This window comes from Gossypium hirsutum, chromosome D12 (genome assembly GCF_007990345.1).
Source record: "Gossypium hirsutum isolate 1008001.06 chromosome D12, Gossypium_hirsutum_v2.1, whole genome shotgun sequence".
NCBI lineage: Eukaryota > Viridiplantae > Streptophyta > Magnoliopsida > Malvales > Malvaceae > Gossypium > Gossypium hirsutum.
Genome location: NC_053448.1, coordinates 52,787,159 through 52,810,773, shown reverse-complemented (window position 1 = coordinate 52,810,773; position 23,615 = coordinate 52,787,159). Strand labels below are relative to the sequence as shown.

Sequence of the window (23,615 nt, the reverse complement as noted above, 5' to 3'; positions counted from 1 at the left end):
TTATTTACAATTTATGTCCCTCCTCATTTAACAATTGAGCTATTTAATCCTTCTAGTAACTTTTACACATTTTTCAATTTAGTCCTTTTCACTTAATTGACTACCCAAACATTAAAATTTTCTAACGAAATTTTAATACCATATTACTAACATTTCATAAATATTTATAAAAATATTTTTGACTCATTTTTACGAGATCGAGGTCTCGATACCTTGTTTTTACCCAATTTTCAATAATTTTTTTCTAACTAACCACTAAATCGGTAAAATTCTTCTATCTATATTTTCATACGATTTTCCTATCATATCAATATTCATGCAAAAATATTAAAATAAATTTACCTTTAAATCGGATTTGTGGCTACGAAACCACTGTTCCGATAACCTTGAATTTAGGCCATTACATATATTGTTTGATTAAAAATTATAATTAACACTACAAAAATTATCTCAACAAACGAAACAAAAAAAAAAGAAAGTAAAATGCTACAAACAAATCATGTTATGGTAAGAATGTAATGTATATGGAGTTTTAGATTTTATTTAAATAATAATAATCAAATATTTTAAAATACATAATTTTTAAGATATTTAACACACTATGTACCTATAATTGAATTGAGTTAATACAAAATAATAGAAATTAAGACCATATTTTCTTTTTCTCATAAAAATTATTAAATTCATATTAATCAAATGGGTATTTTCTTAAAAAAATAGTTATTAAATGTCAGTCATCAATAAATAAAATCCACAAAAACACATTCTTTTCTTTTCTTTCTTTCTTTTTTTTTCTTTTTTGGGTGATTGATAAAGAAATGAATTTCAAGTTTTTTACTTGCAAAGATAGTTGTAATTTCTATTTTGTGCTCTGTAAAGATTCTTAATATGTATTGTTCATTTTTCTTTGATAGTGTGTTATTGCTTCCTCTTCTTCTTTGGCTTGTTTGATTGCTTCCTCCACCTACAGTTGAGTGTCTTGTATTCATTGAATCACTGTAAGTTCTTTGGCAATTAAATTATTTGATGTTATTTTACTGTTATTGAAATTAGTATTGGAGAAATGTGACTCTTTTACTACGATTTGAAGATATGTAACATTTTAATATCTTGCAGTAATGGCTCGTCTGCCTTTAATGGTACAAAGTGTGAGGCATAAAAGAATTAGTCTTGCATTGACAATATGGTTGCAAATGTGTACAGTTGCGAGTTGGTTCTTAGTTACATTGGGTGTCATCCATAACCTACATACTTATAGACCAAGGATTAGATCCTATATTTAAGATTTTTATGCAAAACGAGATTATGTGAAAAGACTTGTATATGCTAGTGACGAGACTTGTATTAAACAAGTTAGGATGAATAGAATCACCTTTTTTAAACTATGTGAGATGTTACAAACTTTAGGGGAATTGAAGTTGTCAAGGAACATGCTTGTTGATGAGCAAGTGGCAATGTTTTTACATATCATTTCTCATCACCTTAAAAATTGAGTTATCAAACATCACTTTAATAGGTCCGAAGAAACCGTTAGCAGATCATTTCACAATGTTTTAAATGCTGTCACACGCTTAAAATATGTGTTATTTAAAAAGGTAGAGCCAATTACAGCTAATTCTACAAACCCAATGTGGAAATGGTTCAAGGTATTGGAGTGAGTTCTATATATAGGTTGTACATAATTTAGTTGATTTAGATTTAAATATAGTATCATAACTCAAGGTTTTATACATGTGATGTAGAATTGCTTAGGTGCTTTAGATGGAACCCATATCAAGATTAGGGTTCCAACAGTTGATAAACCTAGATATCGAACGCGAAAAGGTGACGTAGCAACAAATATGTTAGGTGTTTGTACACTTGATATGCATTTTGTTTATTTTCTTCCTAGTTCGGAAGGTTTTGTTGCTGATGGACGGGTTCTTCGAGATGCCATTAGTAGGAGACATGGACTAAAAGTTCCTCATGGTAAAATGCAAAATTAGAGGACTTTGAATTAATCTTTAAGATTATACTTTTTTGGGAAATTAACCATGACAAATAGTTTTTTAATAGGTTGTTATTATTTGAATGAGTGGTGTCAGGGTTACCAGCCAAGTACTCCAGAAGAATTTTTCAATATGAAACATGCTTCAGCACGTAGTGTTATTGAAAAATGCTTTGGGTTATTAAAACTTAGATGGGAATACTTAGGAGTCCATCATTCTATCCTGTGAGGGTGCACAATAGAATCATTATTGCACGTTGTTTGCTCCATAATTTTATTCGAACCTATATGAGTCTTGATCCTATTGAAGCGGAGTTGGGAGAAGGATTACCTAGTAATGTGATAGATGACGATGAACTAAATATCGTAAATATTCATCCATCGGATGCATGAGCTACTTGGAGGATGAAACTAACCAACCAAATGTTCGATGAATGGCAAGCATCTAGAAATTAGTTAAGTTTAGGGTAATAATAGTAAACGTTAATTTGTTTATGTTATTTCATGTATCTAGTTTATGAAACTTTGGTGGTGTTTGAATTGTTTTTTGTATTGTACTAGACTTGTTGAATTATAATTTATTTTCTTTTGATTCATCATGTGCTATAATTTTATAAAGTGTTGACCTTTTAATTCATAATAATGAACTTAATTTTAATTTATTTTTTTCTTAAGATAGTTATGTCAGATTTTTCACAATCAAGTGTTTCTTTCCAAAATTCTCGAGGAACCAAAAGGAAATGGGTTCCAGAAGAAGATGTTGCGTTGGCTGCCTGTATGGTCGACTTGCACAGTGTTGGAACCTTTAATGCTAATACGGGATTCAAAGCCGGTTATTTAAATGAGTTGGAAAAAAATGTTAGAAAAAGTTTTACCGAATGCCATATTGAAGGCTAAACCTAATCTTGAATCGAGGATTAAGACATTGAAAAGAGATTGGTCAATCGTTTATGACATGCTTAGTGGAAAAAACAATAGCAGTTTTGGTTGGGATGAGCATAGGCAGCCTGTTGTTGCTGAAGATGCGGTGTGGAACTCATATGTAAATGTAAGAATTATTTCAAGTCTTTATTATCTTATTTTGACCAAACTTATATCTAATATGAATTCCTTATTTTTATAGAGTCATAAAGAAGCCGGTCAATTCAAACATCGTAGTTTCCCTTATTATGACCAACTTACTGTCATCTACGCAAAAGATCGAGCCACTGGGAAAGATGCTCAAACAACTGCTGATATCATTGAAGAAATAGATATTGAGGATGTAGCTACTACAAATACGCATGAAGAAAGAAACGATTTCTATGGATGCGAAGCTGATGTTTCTTTGGATGACATGGATCTTTCAGCTACACAATCGCAACCAGCTAGAAACCAAGGTGATTCCACATTTTCAAAGAAGAAGAAGAAAAATTGTGATGCAAGTGATCATATTTCTTCTACTTTATTTCATGATGCTGCCACTTTATTGGCGGAAAACATATGGACTGTTGGCGTTGAAATCAATAGGAGTATTGCCTCCAAAGTGCTAATTCAACAAAAGTCAGAAATGACCATTCAAGAAAGAGCTCTAACATTATATCCAACATTATGTGAAGTAGAAGGTTTAACTGAGGATGAGCGCTATCGCGCATTGAGCAAAATTCCAGATCATCTAACGCAAATGCTCATTTTCTTTAGCTTACCTTCTTTTGTGCGATTGGAATGGGTTATAAGATTTCTTGCTGACTATTAAAAATCATGGTTGTATTGATGATATTTTGGTAACTTTTTGTGTTTGTAATATATGGATGGTATAATGACATGATAGAATGTCATTACAATGTTGTAACTTTTTGATGTTGTAAAATTTTATAACATATGGATTATGATATATAAACTAATGAAATCATGTAACTTTTTGTTAATATATGAATATTATGTTTGGATGTGAAATATAATTCTCAAGTTATTTATTACTTCTAATATTTTGTTTTTTATTGTAGAATAATTAAATTATTTGTTTCATTGATGATATTTTAGCATATTAAATATGTATTACAGTTTAAAAATAATAAAGTAGATTATATATTATTTTTATAGTATTATATATTATGATTTTTTAATTCATATAATAATAATTATATTAAGAATTTTATTAAATTATATATTATTTTTATTAAATTATTTTTAATAATAATCTTGTTAAAATTTAATAATAATAACAATAATCATCTACCTAAAAAAAATTCTGCTAAGGGTATTCTAGTCATTTTAGTTTATTTTCTTTATGCTATTACAACATCATTCCATTCAACCAAACACAATAATACTATTACAGTTCTATTCCATTCCATTCAATTCAACCTAACAATTGAATTACTGATTACATCATTATTCCATTACAACTCTATTCAATTACAGCTCTATTCTATTACAGTGAACCAAACGTACCCTTAGGTCCCTTATCCATAAAATGAAAAAAGTGCACTTTTGTCCTTGTACTTTTTCACTCTTCAATTTAATCCCTATTCCAACTTTTCAACTCCACATATCAATACATATCCTTATCTCATTCATAAAAAAATATTTATTCAATTTCACCTCCTTTCGAAAAGGGTGAATTTGTACTTTTATTCCTTCAACTTTAAAAAATTTGCAAATTAGTCCTTACTAAATATCATTCTTCATGCTTTCTCTCCAAATAATTAATTCACCTTTAAAATGCTTATCCTTTCTCAAAGACTAAAATTTCAGGGTACTACACTCCCAACAATATCGTCTCTAAAATTCGAACTTGTAATAATTAATAATTTAATACTATAATGTATTCTCCTCAATTCGTTTTTTTAGATTCATGCTTTTTATCTATACTACTAATACCAACTTGGTTAGAAAATGATTAATATGCCCTTTTATTAGATAACTACTGCTATTATTTTGATGGCCTTTTGTCTTTTTATACTTTTTATCAAGTTTTAAAAATAAAAATAACTAAAACTAACATGGTTAGATATTAAGCCCATGTTTAATGAATTTATAAACAAATTATTTACCACTATACCAATAATAATTCTTGAGTGAAGTTTTAAAAAAATTAACTTTTAACATAAAATATTTTCTCTCACCAAAATTAAAAAATATTTAATATTCTTAATATGATGCATTTACCTATTGTCATTTTCTTTTACTTATTTTTTATTTTAATTTTGTACAAATTGTATATTTGTTGTTATTATTATTAATTTTAAATCTTATATTTTATTATTTATTGTATACTATTTTTAAATACACCTATATTCTAATACGTGATTTTTACATGCGTGAAGGTATAAATTAATTTTAAGGACTTAGGCCCAATTAAATATAAATTGCATTAGGTTAACTACCCAACGCACAACAAAATATCTAACAGATTAGCCCTTTTATGACGAAAAGAATCCAGATTCTTAATCTTATGACAATTACATTTTTAATTTTTCATTTACCAAACCACCTACTTCATCTTTATAAATTAAACTACAAACCTTTTCATTTTCTTTTGCATCAAGTTTTCATTATGAAATATCAATTTGTCACCAATCATAATCATTCTGATACGTAACAACATAACCTTTAAACGTTTAATCAAAATCAAACTCTTACGGATAAACACTTGATCCTAAAGTAGGGGCAAATTTTTTATTTTAGTCCTTTTAAAATTCAAAAAAACTATTAAGTTTATACATAATAAAACTGCATTTTACCTCCTAAAATAATAAAATTGTAATTTAATATTTTTCAAATTATAAATCTTTAAGCTTAAAATAAAAAATCATATTTTAATTCTCGCCCCTCCAGAAAAACTACCTTGATTTCACCTGTCTTAAAGCATTATTACGAAGAGAAAAAAATGTGAATAAAGTTATTAACATAAGAAATCGAATCACGTTCTATAACGTCAACCACCAAATTGATTCGTCGATAATGATCAGGGAAGGATTTCCCCTGTACAAAGGGATGATAGTTAGTATATTGATAATGTATTTTCATAAATAGATTTAAAAACCTACCATGTGTTAGATGAAATTTTCATCTTTTTTTTTATTAAATAAAAAAATAATTTAATTTCTTGTTGTGTTTTTAAATGAAAGTTTCTTACATACATCATTGAAAATAATAGGGATGTGATGGGTCGATAGGCACAAAAAATATTCCGTAGTTTCACAGGGGAGGAAAAGAAAAACATAGTCAAAGGCATGAAATAGAAAAATGTCATACTCCTGGTAAGAGAAATTATTATAATTAAAAATAAAATGAAAATTTTAAAATGGCAGCTTGTAAGACGGAGTCAATTAGATCTTTCCAATGTTTGTCTGCTCTAAATTTATAAGTAGGTTGGAATTATATTTTGTTTTTTTTAAACAAATAGATCAATTTACTATAATAGCTAAAGTATATATTTTAGTACAAGGATAAAATTGTTTTAAATAATGATAAATGAAGTTTTTAATTTTCTACCCATCAAAACAAGAGCGGGTCTAACACTCTAATTTCTTTTTATATTTTATAATAAAAAAAAGTCTTATGTCTTTTTAAATTTTATATTAATTCATGAAAAGAAACTAATGATTCAAGATTCTGAAATAAATAAAACTGCATTTTAATATTAAATCGTACACGCTTTGGGGGGTTTTTTTTTTATCAAATTACAAAACAATCCTTCAACTTTATTTCAAACTATACTTGTCTCTTGTGTTTCCAGAACGGAATTGTACCTATTTCAAAACAATTAGGTGAAGATCAAAAATGATATTTCTATAAAAAAAAAATTGGATTTAGTTTTTGTTATTATCAAATCAAAATTGGAATTTAGCATTCTATTTTTATTTCATAATTTTAAAAATATAAAATTAATTATTAATGTTATTAATTTTTTTATTAAATCCAAGTTCATCATTCTTTTTGTTAGTATCTTTTTTTTATTTCAAAAATATCATATTAACAAATTTAACAAAAAAAAACTTATGAGGTTTAACCATTAAACCTAAATTTTAAAATTTTAAAATTAAATTCTTAAAAATAAAAAATAAAAAATTTAAATTTACGTATTATAACAAAATTTAACAAAAAAATAATAAATCCTTCGATGGTTTCGCCGAAATATTATATAGTTTTTGTCCGAAATACAAAGGAATTTCCGATCATAACCTTTAACGTCCGTTATACGAAAATGTTAAAAAAATCAAACGGGGAGAGACTTCTGTAGATAACGTTGGACGGACGTTAAGCGGCCTAATCCACAAAGCTTCGTTTCTTTGTTTTAGACCAATTCACCGAACTACAAATCTTCGTTGAAACCGAGCTTCCATGTCTCAATCACAATCCCTTTTTTTTTTTTTAATTTAATTTTTTACTAAAATTATATATTTTTAACATAAAAGAGAAAAAAGAAAGAAAATCCCTATTGTCCAATTGTTTCACCTCCAAGCAAAGGGAAGGAAAGACTTTAGACTTTTCATTAAAGCGTTATAAAGATAAGCAAAATAACATTTCAGACTCCAAGATCAAAGCGGTATTTACGGGTAATTGTTAATACTGTTATGTTTTGTTTGTTATTAATGGGTTTGTTCTATTCTGATCATTATTGTGGTATTTTCATTTTGGTTTTGATTTGATTTTCTTTCGAGTTTGGGAATTTTGGTTTGGTTTGGGTTCGGTTGGATTGGGTTGTTTGGTTGCCCAGAAAATGGAAATAATATGTTTTTTTCTTTTCTCATTTTCAGCGGAAAGTTAAAAGAAAAAAGACCATGAAAATTTTGAGTAAAAGCTGGATTTTCTTTTTGATGGATAGCTAAAGCTGAAAATTTTGGGTTTTTTAATTTGGATATTTATTGTGGGTGTAGCCTATAGGAAGAAACTTTTAAGAAATAAATAAAGGGAAAATTTGAATTCCATATGAAGATAAATAATAAAACAAGAGTGTTAATGAGAAATAGAATGTCAAAGCATCCGATAAACATATGCTAGGAGTTTCAGTAATTACACAAAGTAAAAAAGAAAAAGAAAAGGTTTTGGTTTATTATATGATGAACAGTTGAATCCTTCACTTAGTTTTAAAGTCAAAGCCTGGAATGTTAATTTTGGAAGTGCATTTTGCAGTTAAAGCTACAACTGTTATCCGTACTAACTGAAACGTCTTCTGCATTGCTGTGTGTTATAAGGACCTTACATTTTGGATAAAAATGGGTGATCATCTGGTTTTATGTGTGGACCGTCTTATAACACCTGAAAGTTTGCAATCAATGCAAGAAACTGAGGCTGCAGGATCTTCCGGTGAAAGTTCTTCTCAATCCTCTGACCCAAATGCTTGTGCTATTGGTGTTAAGGAAGTGGAAGAACATGGTTGCTGTGATGAAGAAGAACCACTTATACAGACAGCTGAATGCCGTATCTGCCAGGAGGAGGACTGCATTAAGAATTTGGAGACTCCTTGTGCTTGTAATGGTAGCCTGAAGGTATTCATTGTCTTGGCATATTTTGAGACTTACTCCCTGAAGCTTCCTATTTCAATTTATTCAGTAAAACGGTCTGGTCTGCTGACAAAATTTTGTTATGCAGTTTGCTCACAGGAAATGTGTTCAGCATTGGTGTAATGAGAAAGGTGATATAACTTGTGAGATCTGTCATCAGGTAAACATCAGTTCTTGAAATGGTTCCACCTTCATTATTAGTTCATCTAGGAGGAATCAATCTGCTACCTTTTGCATTTTCATTCACCAACATCAGTTTGCATGTTCATGAAAATAAACAAGTATCTGGTTTTAGAGGGTAACAATTTTAATTTAGTTTCATTTTGTTGATGAATCAATTTAATAACAATGGTGTAAAGCTGCACATCTTTGATCTTCCTAGTTGAATGATGCTTTTTCTCATGCACTTAAGCGGGAAAAGACCTTTCTATTCTGGCAACTTTTAATTTCAAACAAGAACAGACATACTAGTCATATGGTTGTGGTCACTTTATCTTAATTTTGATCTCCCTTATCTTAGCGGAAGCCGTTTGTTTTTACCTTTTTGTTTCCTGTTTGTTTATGTTTACATGTTATGGTGGTTCATGGTTTTGAATTGTTCATTGTAATCTTTAGACTAACAACTTCACGGATGTTTCACTCTTTTCTTTGGTATCCTAGGGAATATTTTTGGTGGATTTTACTTCCACAAAAGAATTGGTCTTTTGACCTTGTTGCATTTTCTTTTCTTGACTGGTTCTACACTCATTGTTTAACCCCAAATATAAAATCCTTTGTAACTAAAGTGTTTTAGGTGTGAAAGCATCGACTTTTATGTTTGAAATATCTATAATCTATCTGTTTCAAGGTGTCTGGATGAAACCATTCAAGTACATGGAACAGTAGTTCTGTTGTTTATTGCATTAATGACAGCTTATATAGTCTATGAATAAACTAACATTTTATATTGTTCACTTGGTCTTTCCCATATAACATCATCTACCTGGTTGTTATTTGTAAATTAGCAAATTATATGCTCATTGCGAGTCACGTTTTCCTGCCACAAATGATACTTAATTTATTGAATATGATGTGGCAATATTCATGGCATATTTGCTCTTTAAAGTAAAATTTTCCCGCAAGTGGAACATGAGATGAACATCAGCAGCTACCTTTTAAGCACTGAGTTTGAAAACCATGATTTGATCTAAAATCACTTAACAGATTCCAACAATTATTTATATATCTTGTTTATCACTTTTTTTGGCGGTGTACTTCATGCTCGAGGTTGGATGCTGTGGATCTGCCTCTTCTATGTTCAACATGACATAAGTTTTGCTTTATGTGTTGGGAACTACGTGTCAGATTTATGAAATGCAGTTCTGTCATGGTCTTATGCACCAGATTTTGATAAATTTTCTTATTTTGGTGTCGCTTGTCTTCAAATGACAAAGTGTACTCATAACTATTTGAGCCATAATCCTCTGTTCTCAAGGTGGGCGTTGCCTATCAACTTATATTTGCAGCATGAAATAAGTTTCGCGATTTGTGTTGGGGACTTAAAATCGAGTGTCTGGTTCAGGGTGAAGTTTTGCCTGCTGATAAATATGGTCTTATGCATCAATCTTTTGTAAAATTGCTTATCTTGCTGTTGCATGTTTTCAAATCACCAACCTGGATATATTTATTTTGCAGCCTTACCAACCAGGATATACTGCACCCCCACCACCACCTCAGTCAGAGGATGCTACAATTGATATCAGGTAAGTCTCACAATTGCACTCACTTATGCAGAAGATAGAAATGATAAAGATCAGTCATCAGTGTGGCTCTAACTTTGGTCTCTTTCATTCTTGGTTTTCATTGTCGATGGTGGTCTTGTAACTAAGAGCCTTTTATGTTTTTGAGGTTCTATGTCATAAGTTTTAGAAATCCGTAGGAGGGGATGCTACTGTATGCTCATAACTGTTGACCTCTTATTTTTCCACCTTTATATGTTGATACAGTGAGGGTTGGACAATCTCTGGTGCACCTTTGGATTTGCGTGATCCTCGGATTTTAGCCATGGCAGCTGCAGAACGCCATCTTTTGGAGGCAGATTATGATGAATATGCTGAGTCCAATGCTAGTGGAGCTGCATTTTGCCGGTCTGCGGTCCTAATTGTAAGCTATAATTTCTCTATTCATTACCCTTTCCTACTTATTGGCATTATGTTAATAATAAAATCTTCGCGGTTCCTTTTATTTCTTTTATGGTCTTTCTGCTCTCAATGGATTGAGTTTCAATATTCAAGGCATCTTGTCTGTAATGCAATATTGCAATGCAATATTCTTTTATCTGATTTGCCCTTGTCTTTTTGAACGGGCACGGCACTAGTCATGATTCATGAGCCCCATCTGGACCTTTGATTTAGGTTATCAAGTTAGGTCCGAAATCCTGAATTACTAGTTTTTGTTTTTGGAGGCAAACATAATCACGGTTCTGGTTTTCAGTTTGATGAAAGATTTTTCCTCCATACCCAATAAATAACATGAATTGCTGTTAATTTTCTCTTCTACATCTGTTTGTATCTTATTTTCTCTGTTTATTTGCAGTTAATGGCTCTTCTACTCTTAAGGCATGCTCTGTACCTAACTGCTGGAGATGGGGATGATGATGCATCTGCATTTTTCTCTGTAAGCATGAGATGAATTTGCTTCTATCTTTTAGTAATTCACATTGTTTTGTTGTTTAGTTGAATTCTTTTTTATGCTATGCAGCTTTTCATGCTTCGCGCTGCTGGCTTTCTTCTCCCATGTTACATCATGGCCTGGGCCATCAGCATATTGCAGCGCCGAAGGCAGAGACAGGTAATGTCTCTTAGTTCCTTTAATTTTTTATTTTTTTATTTTTTTGAAAGAGTCGTACTTTACTTAAGCATGTTTAGGTTGATCTACATCACAGAAGAATACTGAAAACTTAGATTCTTTTCTTCCTTTCAAGATCTGTTCCACACATATGCTTGTCTGGTTTGAGACTTGGGAAAAAATATTGCTTAAAAACTGTTTAGGAATAGGTAGTTACACCTTCAAAGGTTTCCATTTATGACATCCTCTTTCACTTGTATTAGTTTCCGTGTTCATGTTGTTTCTTAAACAAAATCCGAATTATCCTCCTACTGTTTTAGCTGGTTCAAGTTATTTTAAATTCTATATTACTTGTGGCAATTAATTTTTTTTTTCCGTTGAAACAGGAAGCAGCAGCTCGTGCGGCAACTGAAGTTGCATTTATGATACAAGCCGGACAACGTCGTGGTCTGTTCACTATAGCACCGGGACCTGCAGCAGCTGCTCACCAGGAGCCACTTCAATAATGTGACAGCCCTTTTCTCCGGTAAGTGGCTATGGTGGTCTGGTAGGTTAGTAATCAAACTATGGGTAACTGTTTTACTCATTCTACTAGCATTGTAAGAAAACGAGTTGATTCGTGTTGCTCGCATTTATTATGTTGTACTTGAATTGTTTATTCAGAAGTCCCTAAAGATAATTTTTTTCCCCTACTTATTTCAAGGCATCAATTTCAGTGTTAATGTTTGTACATAAAACTGGAATCTGTTTGCCTCAATTTCATTGCATAAGGAACTTGGATTGTGACAACGCTCACAGAAATGTAATCCTTTCTTAGATTTTCTCCAGGTTTTCCTTAATTATGTCGTAATGCTGGTATAAAAAATAATATAAATGTTGAAACAGTTAAAAACCAGTTGAAGCGAAAAAGCTATGATCTGTAAAACCAGTTCAGCATCGTTGTTGATATGTTGTCCTAATCATTTTAGATGCTATCGTTATGTTACGTGTGTTCAGATGTGAGGGTCAAATGCTGCTGGTATATGTTGGATATTGGTTGTTTATATTCATGTTCTAAGTTCTAACATATATTGAATATATAGGTAACAAACCCGAATATTTTAAAAAAAATGAACCAGAAAAATAGTTTAAAATTGTAGTTGTTAAATCTTTGGAAAATAAGAAGAAAAACAGTTTTAAACTTGGCCATAATCAGAAGCTTATGCTAGCTTTCATCTCACCTTGTTTGAAGCATGACCATTGGTTCAGCTTCATCACCCTCACTGTTGCAACCTTCACTCCCTCCTATACTTTACCCCCATTGACCTAGCCTCCATTATCGAAACCCAATACCACCATCTATCCTAAAAAAAAAAAAAATTCATAAATCCAACTTCTTAGCAATCTCTCGGCAACCAAAGACAATAAGAAGAAAAGAAGAAGAGAAGAAAAAGGAAATCCTATCTCTAATCCTAGTGAGAAACCTGTAGGAAGAAAACAAAAGAAGGGGAGAAAAACAAATAGCCAACATGAATTTCTGATAACAGTCAGGTCAATGAAATATAGGGAGTTGGATAGGTGTGTGCCTATCATCTTTACTTTTGTGTCACTATCATTTATATGTGAGAGGTTGATAATTTATGGATTTGCCTTACGCATGTGGAGGGTGATGATTAATTAGTAGTCTTGGATGAGATTTTAAGTTTAAATTGTCTTAGATCATAATAGAGTCATCGTATATAGGTTTAAGCGTCCCTTAAATTTAAAAGAATTTCTCAGAACTTAAAAATTTGATCAATGGTAGTAAGTGGTAATCCCAAGTATTCTTTTAAGGTTTATTAATTCAGTTTTTCTGAAGGATAGTTTATTAATCCATAATCCATATTCTTTGGCAGTTTAAAGGTAATAAAACCCCCCCCCCCAAGAAATTACTAGTTTTATTTGATACTGGTAAACCATGATCTTACAGTCCATCTCCATTTTTGCTATCTTATTTCCTCCATGTCCCACCTGGAAAAAGTTTAATCTTATCTTAACAGTTTATAAATATCCAACACTAAACCAAAAATAACATTTCCAATGTTAACAATTGCAGGTGACACAAAAATAATGTAAAAAAGTTTAAGAAAAACAGAGAATTTTAACCATGCAAACAAAGAAAAAAAATGAAAATTCAACAGGAAATTTTGTTTATTTTTTAAGGGATAAATACCAAAATCATATATGAAATTTGGTCTAATGTGTAATTTAATATATAAATTTTAATATGGTGTAATTATACATATGAAACTTTAATTGTAGTTTAAATATGTAAATGAAACTTAAATTTTAATTTAATTATACACATTTAAAGAAATAGATATATCAAGATGAAACTTGCAACCCTAGAAGCCAAGAGTGCTATCCCTGGTATCCTAGCGAAAACAGTGGCTGCAGCGGCTTGGGATGAAGGAAAGTGGTGGCAACGATGGGTTTGGGGGAGACGAGATCTCCCTATTAGCAGAGGAAGTCATTCAACAGCCGGTCAAAAGCTCGATGGTGGAACCAAAAGGTAAAACATCTCTGATTTGTTCTGTTTGGACAAAGAAATCTTATAATCAAGACGGTTTTAAAGCACAGATAAAAAGTACATGGAAAACAAAGAAAAAATTTGAGATTCAATTAACAGGGCAAAATCTCTTTCTAATAAGTTTTGAATTAGAGGACGACTTAGAAGCTGTTCTGGAAAGCCAACCCTGGTTGTTTAGAAAACATTTAGTTCTTTTTGATCGTTTGATAAAACCAATGGAAAGAGATCAAATCAGACTTGCTTCATCTCTGTTTTGGGTTAAAGTTGGGCCATGTTTACCAGAGTTTGATAAAAAAGATATGTTGCATGCTATAGGAGTTACTTTTGGAGGAGTACTTCGATCTGAAATTATGGGTGAATTCTGTCGCCTTAGAATAAAATTAAATGTGCAGAAACCCCTTCGCAGGGGTATATTTGTTTCGACTGGTACAGGTCATAAATGTTGGATCCCATTCAAGTATGAGAAGTTACCGACGTTCTGCTTCGGGTGTGGCAGAGTGAGACATGGTCTCCATGAATGTACATAAATAATTCCTGAAAAAAAGACAGAATTAGAGAGAGCCCACCTTTCTCTTTGGCTTTAAAAGCAGAATCAAATTTCGTTGGTAGGGAGAGTCTAAAATTGATTTCCCTATCAAAAAAATTACAATCACAATGTTCACATATAGGAAATACTGAAGAACACCAGAGGGCGCACTTATATACTGAAAAGAGAAGCAATACGATGCAAATAGTACAAGCAGACTTTTTGGAAAAAATACCAGGAGAAGAGATAGAGTTTCAAAAGGAAGGAGAAATTGATGAAAAAGAAACCGAGAACGGAAAAGCAGATGGAGATTTAATGAGACTGAACAGGAAAGCCACTTGGAAAAGATTAGAACCAGTAGTTGTGATGAGACACTATGAGGAAGAAAGTAAATTGCAGAAGAGAAAATTGGTAGAAATCATAGACGATGATTATGAAGACACTACTAGAAGGATGAAATATGATAGCCAAACTCTGCTTAATGAGGATGAAATCAGTTTGTTGACAGAAGTTCCCGAACAGAATATATCGGTGGCTGCCAAAAGGCAAGCCGACCGGACGCAATGAAAATCATATGCTGGAATGTCCGTGAATTGGGGAGTCCGCGGGCAGTAAGAAAGCTTCGGTTTTTACTGAAGAAAAAAAATCCCCAGTTGGTCTTCTTTATGGAGACTAAAGTTAGTGATAAGCGTATGGAGGAAATTAGGAGGAGGTATGGCTTTAAGAATGGGCAGGAGGTAGGAGCAGCAGCTTCACGTGGAGGGATTTGCCTAGCATGGCGAAAAGAGGTTCAGGTAAAACTCAGAACTCTCTCAACGAGTCATATGGATGTGCTGATTAGAGAAGGTGTTAATGAAGAATGAAGATTCACAGGGTTTTATGGATCACCCTATTCACAGAACAAAACAGACTCATGGGATCTTTTAAGACTGTTGGGACAGGAACAAAACTACCCTTGGCTTGTTAGTGGAGACTTTAATGAAATAACCTACTCTTTTGAAAAAAAGAATGGCAGAGTTTCGTGAGGACTTAAATGAATGCCAACTTATTGATGTGGGATATTCTGGAGCATGGTACACATGGGAAAGAGGAAATTTATTGAAAACGAATATCAGAGAAAGAATTGACAGGGGTGTTGCAAATGACAAACGGTTGAAGCTCTTTTCAGAAGACATTATACACCATTTGACGTCTACACTTTCAGTTCATTGTCCCCTTCTAATAAGCACATCTAACGAAAGTAGATTCAAAGGAACTTCAAGTTTCAAATTTGAAGCATGGTGGACCACAGAAGAATCAGTTGAGGAAATTAAGAAGTCATGGGAGTCTTCAAATGGATCAATTCTTGAAAAAATGGAAACGTTATAGATCAGTCTATCAAAATGGGCAAAATCAATAAAGAAAGAACGGAAGGGATTGACGGCTAGACTTTCAAAGGAGCTTGAGGACTTGATGGAGAAAGAACGAGATGATGATATACTGGCAAAAATAATTGATACGAAAATTCATTTGAATCTGGAGATTCATTTGAATTGTCATTTGAAACAAATAGATGATCTGGCAATTGGTAACTGTCACATCAATAACAGTTAATAAAATTAATAGTTATCGGTGAATTTCGTCAATTAAATAACTTAATTAATGTAATTTTTAAAAGTTTAATTAAGTACAAACTTAACATTTTTTTTTGAAAAGTTCGAAGGTTTATTTTCTACCCTTAAACCTTATATTTAAATATGTGATGGTAAAAAGATAGTACATTTAATAAAAATATTTGTATATTTGTAAACTTTATTAAAACCAAACTAATAATAAAAGACTATAGATTTGTAAGCAACACACTTGTTTTTAACTATAGATTTAAAGAATGAAGAATATTAACAGTGTTGTGAAGGATTAATTCTGTCATTAAGACGAAATTGTTTGTTAGTTGGTGTACATAATTTTGATACAATCACCTCCCAAGACTTTAACAACATCACCTTAAAAAATTGTACATGTTAAAAGGTATATAAATTTATAGAATTTAAATAAACATTAAAGTGGAAACTTGAAGAGTAGGAAGAACTCACTAATATTAAAAAAAAAAGTAAATTATATTAGTAATATTTAATTATTAATAAATTTCTTTTTTGGTCATCTAACTATTAATACATTTTTTATGGTCATTCAACTATTTAACTTCGTCCCTTTTTATCATCAGCTGGCTAATAGTGATAGCTTTTAAAATTAGCAAAATAGTAACTTTAATCTTCAGCATTTATAAATTGTGTCAATTTAATTTTGATTCTAAAAACATTGACCCTCAACATTTACACATTGTGTAATTTGGTATTTTTGGGTAGTTTTACTTTTCTTTGTGACCCATTCATCTAAATAGCTAAAAAAAAATAAATTTATTAACTAATTCGATTGGAATTATAAAAAAAACAGAAACACCAAAAAATCCAAGATAATAGTTTCCATCTTTTTCTCGTTCTTTTAAAATTAACCTTCAATGTCACAAAGAAAATCAAATTTGCAAAAAAGAAAGAAAAAAGAAAGAAAAAAGAGAGAGACCAAATTACATAATGTGTAAATGTTGAGGGTTAAAGTTACTATTATACAGATTTTAAAAGTTGCCACCATTAGCTAGCTGGTGACTAAAATCATTTTGTTACTTTTCATAGTTAAGTGACTAAAATCATTTTGTTATTTTTCATAGTTAGGTGACAAAAAAAGCAATTTGAGTGACTACTAATGTAGTTTACCTTATATCTAAACATAACATCAGTTTAATCTAAAAAGAACGTAGTTGATTCCTTATTATATGCACTAGATAATGGTACATCCAAAAAATAGGTGAAATAAAAAAATAAAAAATACATTTTAAAAATAAATGATAATTTTATTATAAAAACTGGTTTTTTTACCTATGCGATGGACGAACTTACTTAGTGTATAATTTAGTTATAATCCTAAAAGCCATGAAAATCTATCAAACTTTGAATCTAATAATAAATTATTAAATAAGTAAATTTAAATAATTGAATATATGCTGATGGTAATATTGATTATAATTATAAAATAATCAATGCACCTTTAATTAATAGTGTAAATCAATACTTATATATAGATGTAGATGTATGAGTTTATTTTAATTAAATTTAAAAATATATTTAATTAATTCATATTTTATATATAATATTTACACATACTATAATTTAGTGAATGTATAAAGATTTAATTAATTCACATATTTATATATATAATATTTAAAGATACTACAATTTAAGTGCATATACTAATATTTATTTAAATTTAAAATTATCTTTTTAATAAAAAAAGGAAGAAATTGACACCTATTTACAGTGTAAGTATGAGCATGAGAGAGTTCTCTAACTAATATAGGATTAAAATTAACGTTTTAATGAAAATAGTGAAGAAGAGAGCTATGAGAGTTTTCCCTAGTTAATGTGGGATTAAAATTAAATTTTTTAATGAAAATAGTGAAGAAATTGTCACTTATTTATAAGGTCAATATGAGATATGAGAATGTTCTCTAGTCAATGTGAGATTAAAATGAACTTTTTAATGAAAATAGTTAAGAAATTGACACTTATTTATAGTGTAAGTGTGAGCATGAGATTGTTCTCTAACCAATGTGGGATTAAAATTAACGTTTTAATGAAAATAGTGAAGAAGTGAGCTATGAGAGTCTTCTCTAGTTGACGTGTGATTAAAATTAATTTTTAATGAAAATAGTGAAATTGTCACTTATTTATAAGGTCAATGTGAGATATGAGAATGTTCTCTAGTCAATGTGAGATTAAAATGAACTTTTTAATGAAAATAGTTAAGAAATTGACACTTATTTATATCAAGTGCGAGTATGGGAGTGTTCTTAACTTTTTAAGTTAAAATTAACTTTTAATAACAGTAGTGAAGAAGCAAGCTATGGAAGTATTCTCTAGTTAATGTGGGATTAAAATTAATTTTTTTAATAAAAATAGTGAAGAAGTGAGCTATGAGAGTAATCTCTAAACAATGTATTTATTTATATGTGAGTGTTCTTGTAACAACCAGTTTTTAGTGGTGTCAGGAATTGTGGTTTTGGAACCCGTTTTTTGATGATCTAGTTCATGAATTTTTATTATTTAATATTTATATGTCTATTAAAGTATTATATTGAACTTCAGTCTAGAAATCTTATCGAATGAATAGTTAATTAATGTGTAAGGACTAAATCATAAAAGTGACAAAAGTTCAATCATTATGGATTTTTAATCAATTTAGGGACCAATTGAACAATTGATCCCATTTATACTTTGGAATAGTGGATGATGATGTATTCATCCACTAAGTTTCTTAATTACATTTATGTTTAATTAAGTAAAATTTTAGTTAATTAATTAAGATTTATTAGTTATAATTAAAATATATAAGACAAATAAATTAAAAGGAAAAGAATCATTTTCTTCCATCTTCTCCAACCGTCCAAGGAAGAAAGTTTAGGGTTTAATGTGTTCAAGCTAAAGTCCTTTATCTGGTAAGTTGTTTTTAGTCTGTTTTTTGCATTTTTTTTATTTGAGATCTTAGGAGCTTGATTTAGCTAGCCCAAGTACTATTTCATGAAACTATTAAAGTTTATAAAAGTTACCATTTATGTATTATTGAAGTTTTGTGGTTATTTGGTTAGATTTGAAGCTTAGATATGAAAAATGACTAATTTGTAAAGTAAAAGTTGCTAGTTTCGAAATTAGGGACTAAAATATAATAAATTTGAAACTGGCATGAAAATTTTGTAAATATAGGTTTTAATGGATTGTAGAAGGATGGAATTGAGATCGATTTTGAAATCGAATATCAAATTTGAAAGTTATGACATTTTTTGTTTTAGGGACTAAATTGAAAAAAATAAAAATTTTGAGGAATTATTCCATAGATGAAATTGAACTATTACATAATTTTTTTATACTGTTAAATGGTATTTGGAATAGATAATTGAGTTAAGTTATGGTTAGATCGAGATTTACAACAATCGGAGGATATACGCGAAAAAGGGAAAACTGTTGAATAGTCCCCGACATCTAAACCGTTGTTGTTTTCTAGGTAAGTTAATACGATATAAATAAGTTTAAGATCCTGTTAAGTTATTTCTAAATGCTTATATATGTTCTATTGAAAGTTTGGATGGTTTATGAATTAGTATACAAGATGGAATTGGACTTAAGCGTAATGAAATCATACAAATTGAAGTGTTGAGATAATCCCAATGAACTTGGTAGAAATATCATACACGAGGTTATGGGTTGATTTTTGATGATACCGAGCTCCAACATTTGTTGTGGATTCGAAGATACATGTGACACAGTTTAGCTCGGACGAGTAACCTGATGTCATTTTATGGGTTTAGTCCAGACAAGTAACCTTACATGTATATGCAAACCCTGGCCAGACTATTTATTGTGTCGACAAATGTTTAGCTCGAATGGGTAACCTGATACTGATGTATATGATTAGCTCGGACGAGCATCAGATGTTATTTGCATATGCGCATTGAGTTCTTTTACGAAGTTTCATCGGGTAAAATAAAGATAAGAAATATGGAATTATGATCCCAATGTTGACAAAGGATGAATATGAAATACATATGTGAAGTTGTTGATGTCATATGAGGCTTATAAGTATGATTATAAACCAAAATCTCACCTATTTGATGTTGTTGTATTGTGCCATAATAGGAGAATTGTTTTGCATAATGTATTTTATGTATTAAATGATTAAGTCAAGTAAATTGTTTATATTGTATAAGCTTACTAAATATTCATAATACTTACTCGATGTTACTACTTTTTTTGTAGATTTTGGATGTTCGGAATGTGTCGATTAGATCAGTGAGAAGCTCACACCCTTCGTCTCCCGATTCGGTAGACTTTTGATTATTTTGAACTTGGTTATATGTGTCATGTACTTAGGATGGTCAAGTACTTGTAATGTAATGTATGTGTTTTTGGTATTGTTGAGTTTTGAATATATATATATGGTAACTTAAAGAAATCATGAATGGTTGTGTGCAAAGTTTTGGTATATAGTAATGCAAATGTGAATGGCAAAGCTTAGAAGATGATATGCATATGATCTAGCTTATGGTATGAAATGATTAATGGTTATGGTATAATTTGTGATGACTTATGTTTGAGGTTTATGTTGGTGCCAAATGTGGCATATTGGTTGTATACTTTGGGAGGTGTTGTAATTTATATTTTGGCTTGGAAATGTGCAAGTTTTGGATAGGTTTATGTTGGTTGAAAGATGCATTTTAGGTCATTTTTAGAAGTTGAATTGTACCATGCATCAAATGGCATATTTTTGTATTACACGAGCTGACATACGACTGTGTGCTCACTGGAATTCAGGGGGAATATGTACACACCATTTCTGTTTGTCACACAGGCTGGCCACACGCCTGTGTGAGTATTATAGTTTTGATAACTTAACTTTTCACACAGCCCTAGTTAGTTACACAGCCTAGCTACACAACTTTGTGACTTTTGTTGAATTTTTGCACTTTGATCCACACAGTCATAGTTAGTTAGACGGTCTGGATACACGGCCGTGTGACTCCAGTGCTACACGATTTCAACTTGTTAAATAGCCGTGTGTCCCTTGTTTGCAAAAATTAACATACTTTTTGTTAAGTCCTTATTTGTTCCGGGGTTGACTTTAGAGTTTTCGTAAGCTCAATTTAAACCTGATTTTGTTTGGAAAGCATGATTTGTATCAATGTATGAGAATTATTAAATGTTTTAAATGAATTCTTGATTTAAAATTGCAAGTAACTATTCTATTATTTACTGTAGCATCCCGTAACTCAACTCTGGTGACAGGGATGAGTGAGGGGTGTTACGATTCTCTGGTCAATTTAAGATTAAAATTAATTTTTTAATGAAAATGGTGAAGAAATAAACATTTATTTATAGGGTAAGTGTGAGTATGTGAGTGTTCTTTAGCCAATGTTGGATTAAACTTAACTTGTTAAGGGATTAAAATTATTTTTTAATGAAATAGTGAATAAGTGAACTATGGAAATATTCTCTAGTCAATGTGGAATTAAAATTAAATTTTCAATGAAAATAGTGAATAAATTATTATTTATTTATAAGTTAAGTGTGAGACAGTGCTTGTTCTTTAGTTAATATTGAATTAAAATTAACTTTGAACATTTTAATTTCTTAAATTATATCTAAAATTATGTATCCTTTTTTCAAGGTTATTTCCGAACTAATAGAACTCTTTCATATAAATATATTATTATATATCAATAATATATAAATAATTTTAAATTATAAGCTCTTCTCATTAAAAAAAAACTCAAGAGAGCTTATAAAAATAGTGAAGAATTTTATACTTATTTTATAGAATTGTGAGCTATGAGAGTGTTTTCCATTTGATGTGGAATTAAAAATTAATTGTATAAATAATTACCACATATCAATAAAAAAATTAGATTGTTCATATTGTAATATGATATATATGATGTGGTAGTTAAAAAATAATACTTTATTTATCATGTCATCATTTTGGAGCCCTATTTATTTGAAAAAAAATTAAATATAGAGGATAGATTCTAAAATAAATATGATTTTTTTGTAGGGTAGTTTTTTAATAAATATTATAAAATAATAGATTGAAATGACAAGATTAGTTAAAATAATGATTAGTAAAGAGATGGCATAAGAAGTAAAGATGGGAAGAGAAAAGCATGAGTCTATTATACATGGTGGAGCTTGAGTTTGATGAATACAGCCATTGCCCATTGTTGTTGAAGAGCTAATGTGGGGTCTTTCAACAAAAAAAGGTTGATAAATCCTATCCTAATTTAGGACCAACCTTGGGAATCTGCAATCCTCTTTCTCCTGCAATCTACCAATCTATACGCTTTACCCTGCAAGACCTGATGATTTTTGTTGGAATTCACAGTTATTACCAGCAGCTAATTCAACCAATTATTTCAATTTTCGGCGCTCCTTACATAACATTAACTTTACACCTGATTCGCATTTTGAATAATGATAGATATCATAATTTCTATTTTTATATCACTTTTCTTAATTTTTGTTTTTATTTATTTATTTATTTTAAACATCCTGTTTTATATTAAATTAATTTAAATTTTAATTATTAGGCATATATTATTTATAATGTATATTTATACCTCTTAAAATTCAAATCTGCTTAAGGGCATATGGTGTCGTCAAAGTGAAAAACGGATTTGTTGCAACCGGAGGAGTATTGTGGGATCGGAGTGAAAGGTGGATCCTTGGTTACAATAGGCATTTAAGATTTTGTTTTGTTATTGAGGCTGAGCTATGGGGTATCAAAGATGGTTTAGAGCTTCTTCCGGAACGAAATTATGATAGTGTTCTAATTCAGACCGATAGCATAGAGGCAATTAATGCAATTCAAGGCCAGGCTCCTAATAGTTCAGATTTGATATACTCTTATCTAGAATAGAATATTGGATCATTCGACATATTCCTAGGGAAGATAACAAAGAAGCTGATGGAATCGCTAAATTAGTACAAGAAAAGAGACAAGGATTACAAGTATTTGAGTCTTCCCTTTGGAGAATTAGTTTTATGTTAATGTAATTTTTTCAGTTTTTTATCTTTTCACCAAAAAAAAAATTTCAAATCTCAGTCTTAATGCTTGGGCTTATTAATTAGAATGATAACTAGTTCCGTAGGTAAAAAATTTAGAATTGAATCGTATTTTTTATTTCATTCAAAATTTTATTCATAGTTAATAAGATCTTTTTAAAACATTAATCTCATTATAGGTTTTTATCATATTTGACTCTTCTTGATACAATGTCTAGAGCTACTCGTAGCCCCTCCCCAAGCCTTGAATAGAAAGATAATGTGTTTCAGCGCACTCAAACCCACGACTTTTTACACGGGCAACAATGCTGATGCCATTTAACTATTTGATTGAATTGTTTTTTATTGTTGAGAGTATTACAATACAACCATAAGAATAATACAACTACAAATATATGTGACCAATTATAATGTAGAATCAAATTAATACAAAGCACAACGGATAAAAGATTAAACAACCGGACCAAACTAAAAATATATGACACCCACAAAGATGGGATAAAGGGTCACACATCATTATCCAAGTAATTTGTTAAAATGGTAAAAAAATATTAATATAAAAATTACCTAAAGCAAAGGGTGGAATATATTAAAT

General features: G+C 30.3%; 2 protein-coding genes across 3 annotated transcripts; both read left to right on the top strand.

Annotated features, from left to right (window-relative positions):
* Window positions 1–2,725: 2,725 nt before the first annotated feature.
* Window positions 2,726–3,818, top strand: LOC121224228 (uncharacterized protein At2g29880-like). The gene is made up of 2 exons (XM_041107085.1): window positions 2,726–3,035; window positions 3,111–3,818. Exons 1-2 carry the CDS (start codon window positions 2,829–2,831, stop codon window positions 3,720–3,722), a joined length of 819 nt encoding a protein of 272 aa, XP_040963019.1. The 5' UTR covers window positions 2,726–2,828; the 3' UTR covers window positions 3,723–3,818.
* Window positions 3,819–7,217: 3,399 nt separating this feature from the next.
* On the top strand, window positions 7,218–12,110 carry LOC107946515 (uncharacterized). Of its 2 annotated transcripts, none has more exons than XM_016880889.2 (8): window positions 7,218–7,530; window positions 8,170–8,463; window positions 8,567–8,638; window positions 10,153–10,220; window positions 10,464–10,620; window positions 11,053–11,133; window positions 11,218–11,307; window positions 11,691–12,110. In XM_016880889.2, the coding sequence occupies exons 2-8, from the start codon at window positions 8,191–8,193 to the stop codon at window positions 11,808–11,810; spliced, it is 861 nt and encodes a 286-aa protein (XP_016736378.1). In that variant the 5' UTR covers window positions 7,218–7,530; window positions 8,170–8,190; the 3' UTR covers window positions 11,811–12,110. The 2 variants fall into 2 exon arrangements, with proteins under 2 accessions (XP_016736378.1, XP_016736376.1); XM_016880887.2 differs by having other exon boundaries at window positions 7,248–7,530; window positions 8,108–8,463.
* The last annotated feature ends 11,505 nt before the right edge of the window (window positions 12,111–23,615 follow it).